The 10,000-nt window shown below is 36.4% G+C and overlaps 1 protein-coding gene across 1 annotated transcript in view; it reads left to right on the top strand.

The window, feature by feature from the left end:
- LOC119582469 (battenin-like) overlaps positions 1-9,183 on the top strand; it is a 25,820-nt gene extending 16,637 nt beyond the window's left edge. The window contains exons 4-12 of the mRNA XM_037930725.1: positions 771-849; positions 3,260-3,460; positions 3,876-4,108; positions 5,330-5,473; positions 6,033-6,168; positions 6,811-6,879; positions 7,315-7,464; positions 7,809-7,949; positions 8,267-9,183. Of these exons, the coding sequence (XP_037786653.1) occupies positions 771-849; positions 3,260-3,460; positions 3,876-4,108; positions 5,330-5,473; positions 6,033-6,168; positions 6,811-6,879; positions 7,315-7,464; positions 7,809-7,949; positions 8,267-8,398 (1,285 nt within the window). The 3' untranslated portion in view covers positions 8,399-9,183. The remainder of the gene's footprint in view (positions 1-770; positions 850-3,259; positions 3,461-3,875; positions 4,109-5,329; positions 5,474-6,032; positions 6,169-6,810; positions 6,880-7,314; positions 7,465-7,808; positions 7,950-8,266) is intronic.
- The last annotated feature ends 817 nt before the right edge of the window (positions 9,184-10,000 follow it).

Genomic DNA, 10,000 nt, shown 5'->3' with positions numbered 1-10,000 from the left:
CTGTCATTATCTCATATATCTTATATCTTAAAGCGCTGTATTTTATCTATGAATATAATATCAAAACGTGTTATATTTCATCTAAAACGTATTCTTTCTTATACAAATTATCATTATTATTAACATCAATTATTAAGTAACAGTATTAACTAACAATTATTAATAGATAGTATTGACTGTTTTTTTTTTCTGGTGTTAATGTTCGGACCTGAGACACACATAGCACTTATTTATTTTATTTTTCATTATTATTTCCTGTGTGTTAAAAGCCTAATGCTCATTGTCTATACATCCTAAAAAAAAAAAAAAAAAAAAAAAAAAAAAAAAAAAAAAAAAAAAAAAACGTATGGTATATTGACGATGGGAAACGTGGGTAAAATATTCACTATTTAAACAAGTAAACTTTGAACGCATTCTAGTAAATCTTTGAAATTAACAGATAGTATACATAAATTTCTAAATGATGATGGTGATGATGATGATGATGATAGTGATAATGGTAATGGTAATGACAGTGATAGTAATAGTAATAGTAATAGTAATACTAATCTAATACTAATACTACAACTAATAATAATAATAATTATAAAATAATGATACTAGTACTACTACAAATAATAACAACAACGAACAATCACATTAACAACTAATAATAACATCAACAACAATAACATCAAAAACAAATGAACAAAACCAACAACAGAAATCAAATAACATCAACAACACAAATAACACACTTTTTTTTCTTTTCTTTTTTTTTACCATTCCAGGCTACTCGGTTTTTGCAACAACTTCACCTACTGGGTTATGATCACAGCCGCCTACGACCTACTCACGCCCGACACCCAAGTGAGTACGAGCGACGGAGTGCAGCAGATACGGTTGTAACGTAGTTGTGAATGAGGTTGTTGTTGTCATTGTGAGTTCAGTTATGGCTGTATGAGGTTCCGGTATTTGATGGGTTGTGGATGCGGTTATCGTGGTTGTAAATGCGGCGGTTGTGGTTGTGTATGTTATTGTAATGGTGAATGTGGTTATGGTTTTGAATGCGGTTATCGTGGTTGTGAATGCGGTTGTTACAGTGATTGTGAATGCAGCTGTGGTTGTGAATGCGGTTGTTGTGGTAGTGAATGCGGTTGTTACTGTGATTGTGAATGTTGTTATTGTAACTGAACGCGGTTTTTATTGTGAATTCAGTTATGGCTGTATGAGGCTCCGGTTATTTGATGCGGTTGTGAATGCGGCTGTTATTGTGGTTGTAAATGCGGTTATAAATGCGTTTGTTACTGTGGTTATGAATGCAGTTGTTATTGTCGTTGTGTGGTTTTCATTGTGGTGCATCTGTATCGATATTGTTACTGTTGGTATTATTGCTATCATGATTATGATCATTATCTTCATCATCCCCTTCTGCTGCTTCTTAGTCTTCTCCCTCTCCTCTTATTTCTTTATTTTAGCCTATTTCTTAATAATTATATGCATCATGGCCATTACCATTATTATTATCATTATTACATATTGTTATTACTGTCGTTAACTATTCTCAACCATCATTACAATGGTTACAGTGAGAACCCTTCCTAGATTCTCAGAGTTGGCAATGTCTGGGATGGCTAAATTCGATCTCCACTCATATGCCTTTATTGCTCACAGAGAACATAAAGAACAGCGAAGAACAAAACCGTGAAGAACAATTTTGCTGCAAGTAAATAAATGTAAATTTGTTGTCTTGTTGTTTATCTCTGGTGCGTTTGTTGTTATTGTAGAGGCGTGGATAAACCTTCTATCTCAGCCGTGATTAGTCCGTTAAGGCTTATCGTCAGCGGAAGACAAGACTAGAGAGGATCGACCAGTTGTTTCGATGCGATGACTAACGGAATGCTTTATAGGAAAGGTTGCAGTGTGTGGCCGGGTAAGTGAAGGAAAGGACTTCAGCAATGATGCAAATGTTTTGTTGGCATCGATCGTGGAGATCTGCAGGGTGTTTCCATGTAGAAATTCAGTATTAGTAGATTTTGTGGTAGGGTCAAGGAGTCTCCAATTTTTAATGTCAGCTAGGAGGTTGAAGTTCCTCAAAAAATCGGCACCAATTATGGCTTGAGACACAGTTGCTACATAGAAAGTCCACTGAAGTGTGCGCTGAAGCTTGAGTGTAAGAGTTCTCCGTTTATATACAGGGATTGTTGGTCTGTTGGCTGCATACAAATTCATCATCTAACCATTCGGTGGCCGAATGGTTAGAGCGTCGGACTCAAGACTGTCACGACGGCAATCTGAGTTCGAGGGTTCGAGTCACCGCCCGGCGCGTTGTTTCCCTTGGGCAAGGAACTTCACCTCGATTGCCTGCCTAGCCACTGGGTGGCCAAGCCAGCTCAAGTCAGTGCCGGGTAAATAGAGATGGTGACTCGATAAAAACACCGGGCGGAAGGCAATGGCAAACCACCGCTCTAAATTGCTAAGAAAAAATCATGGAAGCCCATGATCGTCAAGGCCGCGGTGGCCGAATGGTTAGAGCGTCGGACTCAACACTGTCACGACGGCAATCTGAATTCGAGGGTTCGAGTCACCGACCGCCGCGTTGTTTCCTTGGGCAAGGAACTTCACCTTGATTGCCTACCTAGCCACTGGGTGGCCAAGCCAAGCCCAAGTCAAGTGCTGGTCCCAAGCCCGGATAAATAGAGAGAATAATTACCTAAAAAAAAAAAAAAAAAAAAAAAGTAACACCGGCACTCTCCGTGGAAAGGAACTGGGGACCCTACCACGTACTCACTCCAAGAGCATCACAACATGAAAACTACAATTAAGTATCATGCTGTGACCACGGCGGCTCAGACATGAACCTACCGTTAAAAGAAGAAGATATGTTATATATATATATATATAATATATATATATATATATATATATATATATATATATATAACAAGGATATTAGTTTCTCGGATGACACCCTTCAGCTTAATGAAAATGGAAATAACTTATCAAAGCATGTATGTAATAAATAAACTAATCTCTGTATTTTACAGATACTATTATGATTCTGATTATCATTATTGTTGTTTACACTCTCACTCTTAATTTGTCCTACTATCAAATTTGTTTATTTCCTTAATTTCATTTACCTTCTCCTTTTACTTATTACCTTATATTACTTATTTTCTTATTCTATTCATTTACCTCTTTTCCTTTTAAATATATTTCTCCCTCCGGCGACGAGGAATCTAAAGACCCTCCCTTCGTCTACTCCAAATATTTTTAGCAAATGTACGTGGAGAGATCGCAGGACCAAGGGCACGCAACGGACCTACAGCAGACGAGTTCCTACAGGAGTCCTACAGCTGTTCAAGGCGAAGGAGGAGGAGGAGGAGGAGGAGGAGGGGGAGGAGGGGCGTCTTGGCCAAACATATCTTCACAGCTCTCTGTTGACAACACCTTTAAGTGTCAGAGGCATTCTACTGGGGTGAGGTTGTGTTATGTTTGTTGTGTGTTTATATGTTGTTGTGTTGGTGTGTATCCGTGTCTGTATGTCTGTCCCTGTCGATCTGCAGAAGAAGCGGTTTAGCTATGTCTTTTTATGTGTGTGTCTTACACATAGATATCTCGGATTGTATGGATGTATTTCGTGTAAATAAGTCAGGCTCATTGATCCCCATATTTTGACAATACACAATAAAATAATTCAGGTTCATTGATCTCTATAATTTGACAATGCACAATAAAAACAATAACCGCCAACCTCCTCAACTAAAACATTATCATGCACAGCATTAATATTTCTAAGCATTAGAGACAACATCTGCCAACTCCTTTAGTATAAAGCATTATCATGAACAGCATTACCATCTCTTAAGCCTTTCGTTCGAACGACCTCACAGGCAATCCTCATCGCCGACACCCTGCCTGCCACAGCCCTCACCCTCGCAGCACCTGTGGTACTACTAATCGCTGTGAACCTACGAGTGGCGTTCATTTGCAGCCTTTGCGTTGCATCTTACCTTACACTAGGCCTAGCACCTCCTAAGTTCGTGTTCCTGGGTGTGGCATTGGCTTCGGCTTCGAGGGGTTTCTCCGATACGACATTCCTCGGACACGCGTCTCGGTATCACAAGTAAGTTATTTTTTGTGCCTATACAATTTATATTCATTTATTTATAAATAAATAAATAAATAGACCGATAGATAGACAGACAGACAAATAACTTAATAGACAAATAAATAAACAAATCACAGCGGAGGTGGCCTCAAAGCCACCCTCGTCACTGCATCAGAACCTGGTGTGAAATCCGAGTTACTCTTGTTATCACGTGGCTTTGCATGCCACTCTGTATATTGCTGTCGCTGCTGTGGTTATTAGCAGGGGATATGAGAAATGTTTTTTTATGTATGAATACCAAAGGTAACATAGCTGCCAAGGAATATATGTAAGAAAGAAATGAAGAACACGATAGGGTATTATTATATGTAATGTTGCCAATAGAGATAGTGAAAATAATCCATGGTATAGCATACTGTCTTTTGTTTATGAAACTAAAATAACCCTATTAGTATCCGATGTCACTCATGTACCAGTATTTTATAATCACACACACACACACACACACACACACACACACACACACACACACACACACACACACACACACACACACACACACGCACACACACACACACACACACACACACACACACACATACACACACACACACACACACACACACACACACACAAACACACATACACACACACACACACACACACACACACATGTATATATATATATATATATATATATATATATATATATATATATATATATATATATATATATATAGACACATACACAAACACACACACCGCGTGTGTCTTTTTTTTATATATATATATATATATATATATATATATATATATATAATTTTAGAATTATGCCTGTTAGGTTAGCTAGGTACTTGGAAACATGTCTGATCGTTATGTTTAAAGGAGTAAATTCGTAGCAGACGCAAAATGATGTTTGTCTTATTAGTATTAATTGTATAGATATAACTTAATCCATATAATTACAAAATTATTTGAGTGACAGACGAATGTATATGAACGGAGCAGAAATACAACAATAACAACAACAACAATAATAATAATCAATAATAATAATAATAATAATAATAATAATAATAATAATAATAATAATAATAATAATAATGATAATAATAATGATAATGATAATGATAATGACAGTGACAATGATAATGACAATGATAATGATAACAACAACTATAACAACAACAACAACAACATCCTCGCCAATCGAACTGTCCCATTTCCCACGACCAGACACGTACTCTCCCTCTGGTCTTCGGGCACGGGGATAGCCACCTTTATAGGTCCTCTGCTCTACTCGACCCTCACTACGGCGGGAGTCGAGCCACGGCGCGCTCTGCTCTCCTTTCTGATGGTACCCGCCGTCATCGCCCTAAGGTTTGGGTTTTTTTTGGTTTTTGCTTTTTTTTTTTTTTTAATGTAGGGTGGGAAAAAGGCGGTTGATTTTTTTTTGATTGATTGATGTGTGTGTGTGTGTGTGTGTGTGTACATGTATGCATATATGTTATAAATGTATTTTATATATATAAAAAATATATGTATACATGTGTGTATGCATATGTAAATGTGTGTTTATATATATATATCATATATATATATATATATATATATATATATGTATTATGTATATGTATACATATATATGTATATAAATATATATACAAATATAATATATAAATATTGTGTGTATATACACACAAACACAATATGTACAACACACACACACACACACACACACACACACACACACACACACACATACACACACACACACACACACACACATATATATACACACACAACATATATATATATATATATATATACATATATATATATATATATATATATATATATATATATATATATATATATATATATATATAATGTTCAACAGGTTTTCTCACTAATAAGGACGTTTTCAAATTCTGTGCAGTTTTTGTTGTGTTCTGAGTAACTACGACGACCGCCGCGCAAGATCGGACGTGGAAATGGTGCTTGAAGTGGAGAGAGAGTGGCCGAAGAAGAAAAGAATGGCCGCTAAGATTCAAGAAAAACTCGATCTGTTCATGGTGAGTAAAAGGAGGAGGAAGAAGAAGAAGAAGAAAAGAGAGAAGAAGAGAAGAAGAAGAAGAGAGAGAGAGAGAGAGAGAGAGAGAGAGAGAGAGAGAGAGAGAGAGAGAGAGAGAGAGAGAGAGAGAGAGAGAGAGAGGAGAGGGAGAGAGAGAGAGGAGAGAGGAGATAGAGAGAGAAGGAAAGTGAGGGAGAGGAGAGGAGAGAGAGTGAGAAGGAGAGAAGAGGAGAGAGAGAGAGAGAGAGAGAGAGAGAGAGAGAGAGAGAGAGAGAGAGAGAGGAGAGAGAGAGAGAGAGAGAGGGAGAGAGAGAGAGAGAGAGAGAGAGAGAGAGAGAGAGAGAGAGAGAGAGAGAGAGAGAGAGAGAGAGAGAGAGAGAGAGAGAGAGAGAGAGAGGTGAAAAGGGAGGAGAGAAGATAGAGAGAGAGAGGGACAGGAAATTAGAAGAGGAGAGTAGAGGAGAGGAGATGAGGGGATAGAAGGTAAGAGGAGAGAGGAGAGGAGAAGATTGGGGAGGAGAGAAAGAGAAGGGAAGAGAGAGGGACAGAGGAACGGTAAGAGTATTATTATTATGAGATATTTTGACAATTTGCCTCCACGCCATTTAAAGATTTTTAATTGAGTTCTTTTTGTTCGTTACAGAGAGCGCAAAAGTACATATTTCCCTTGTCCGTTTTCTACATGATGATGTATTTAACGAACCAGGGATTGGTAAGTCCGTTTCACTATTCCCATGTTTTCACTACCTTGCATTTTCGTTATTATTTTGTTAATATATCTCCAAAACTTTCGTGTCATTTCCTTTGTCATTATTAATTGACCATTTTTTAAAAATCACTTCAATAATCTGTATTCAAAAAGATATGTTGTTCACGTAGTCATTATTATTGTTCAAAGATACCAAATCGTCACTCACACACAAAAACGCAAGCACACCCAACAAACAAACAGCACACAAAAAACACAAATACAAAAACAAACACGCAAACACACAAAAATAAATAAAACACACAAACACAAGCACACACACAAACAAACAAACAAAAAAATAAAACAAACAAACCAACACACAAAAAATAAAACACCCAAACCAAAATAAAACACACATATATAACATATGAACAAAATTTCTCACGATTTCCACAGCTAGAAATGGTATTCTTCCCCGGGTCCATGCTGACACACGCGCAGCAGTACAGCTGGAGCAACACAACGCGCTGTCTTGGCACTCTCATCTCCAGAAGTGCCCACAAATTCTTCCTCATACCCAATGCATGGATATATAATGGACTAGCTGTGAGTGTTGTCTTTAATTATTTCTATCTTGTTTATGCTTTTTCTGTGTTTAGCTTACTGACATATTCAGAGGTATTTCCGTTGTTTATATTTGTATTAGGACTGATGAGTTTATTTTCATAACAGTGATTATAACTGATACACCAGACGTAATGCCAGTAATATGAAAATGTCAAGATCGATTGTGATAATAAGAATGAGGAAAATGATAACACTAATACTGACCAAACAACAAACCAGAAGTATTATTACAACTCTCCATGAGGCGTTCAGAATCCCTCTTCTTTTTTCTCTGTATCAGTAACAATGTTTTTTTTTCTCTCTCTCTCTTCTCACTCGACCAGCTGGCGATACTCGTCACGGTGGGCACAGAAGCCTATTACCATTACCTTCCCTCCGAGTACATCGTCTTTTCACTATTATTCCTTCAAGGACTCCTAGAGGGCGCTGCCTTCAGGACAACTGTGTTTAGGATACAAAACAAGGTAGTTATTTTATTTTTTTATTTATTTTTCTTTTAGAATCCATAACGAGACTATTGATGCCATACTTAGTTTTTAAGTGTTTGTTGATTCAATCTTTTGATTTGATTAGAATATACGGTTATTATGTGATGGTTCTGCTTGGTAAAAAAATTATGTTCAGGGACTTTTGTATTGTATATTTGTATTCTCCTTTTGTATGGCATTATAATCAAGACACCATAGACTCTTTAATTTTAATCATTACTACCTGCATGAATCAACACGCATTACTATCATTATAAATTCTTTTTTATCTTATTTTCATTATATTGTTTCAGACAACTGAAAAAGAACAAGAGTTTTGTCTCGGCGTCTTTCCAGTGTCACTGTTTCTACCCGCAGTGCTTGCTGGCCTCGCATCACTTCCCATACATGACTATCTGTGTGAGAATCACTTGTACGCTCAGTAGATACCCGTTTAAAAGGAGAGAGAGAGAGAGAGAGAGAGAGAGAGAGAGAGAGAGAGAGAGAGAGAGAGAGAGAGAGAGAGAGAGAGAGAGAGAGAAGAAAAAATGTATTTGTTCTTTTCTGCTGGTTTTTGTCTAAATTCATAGAACCAAAGGAGAAGGAAGTTTATGAACAAACTGAAAGATGTAATTAGAGTGTCTTAATAAAATCCTTCGTGTTTTAAGGTCGATTTGCGTTAGGTTAAAACTGATCTACGCGCATTGCTTTACGTATTAGATGTATAAATTACTAACATAATGCTATGTTCCCAGTGCCATCCATTGTATCTTTGTAACTTAACTTAGGAATTGAAATTTTATTATTCTGTAAATATTTTTTAAAAAGCAAACTTTTTTTGCTGGAGATATAACTTATTACATAAATAGAAACTGTTCATATATCTATTCAAAACAAAATGTTATCTCTTCATGCAAATTTCACAGAACAGATGTTCTTTTAGCATCTCGTCCCTTCATTAACATTAGTCAGCATTTAGCTCTTTTTGATTTATTACTGAGTATTTTAAATTCATGAACACGTGTACAAATGTCAAAGTACAAATTATTGTTTTTGTTCTAAAAGTTAAAATACTACTTTAATTGGAATTTCAATATTGTGAAAAATGAAAATGAAGTTAACTGTTGTGACCTCATGAAGATGTGTGATACTTAACGTCTAATGCATTTTGTTTTTTCAGTTAGATATCTAGATGAATGCTCTTTTTACTTTTAAGTCTAGACAGACTATAAATTTAAACATATGATAAAAAATAAAAATTTGCTATATAATATCGATATTTTACAGCTACCTAATCCGGCAAAAGATTGATAAATGGCTGCCCATCCATGTTCTAGTTGCAATAATAATAAGCCCATTTTATGTTTACAGAAGACATATTAGTACTTTAAATTACTAAGCGACTTTGATGGTTAATGGATAATACTTAAGGCAAATAAGTGTGCTAGACATCAAGGTCGTATAGCACTAAAGTATAATAGCGAAAAGGGTTAAGAGTGAGTTAATGATTAGGGTAAAACAGAGGTTAAACAGTACTAGAACGTGGTATGGTAATGAAAGGGTAAATCTCTTTGATGATAAACATTTTTTTCAACACAACTTCACCATACCCTGACCTAAAGTAAACAAAAAGTTAATATATGTAAACACACACAACAGAAGTTGAAAAAGTGATTTCTCCCGAAAATTTCTTTCCACTGTTAAGAAATGTTTACCTGCCATCTTTAAGACAGTGTATAACTGGCATGGATTTTTTGTTGCAGTTGATAACTTTCAAGACTTTAAGAAACGTTACTTGGAAAAAAATGCACATGATAGAGAACAAGACATATGAACATATGAAGAAAAGGAAATTAAGGCTACTCAAGAAACCAGAGGATCCTCTTTTGATGTCACCCTCAAATTATCTGTCGGGTGGAAGTACGTGTGTACGTACGTGCGTACACGCGCGCGCGCACACACACACACACACACACACACACACACACACACACACACACACACACACACACACACACACACACACACACACACACACACACACACAC

The sequence above is a fragment of the Penaeus monodon genome, chromosome 16 (genome assembly GCF_015228065.2).
Source record: "Penaeus monodon isolate SGIC_2016 chromosome 16, NSTDA_Pmon_1, whole genome shotgun sequence".
In the NCBI taxonomy this organism is placed as follows: Eukaryota; Metazoa; Arthropoda; class Malacostraca; order Decapoda; family Penaeidae; genus Penaeus; species Penaeus monodon.
This window is presented reverse-complemented; position numbering and strand designations above follow the sequence as displayed.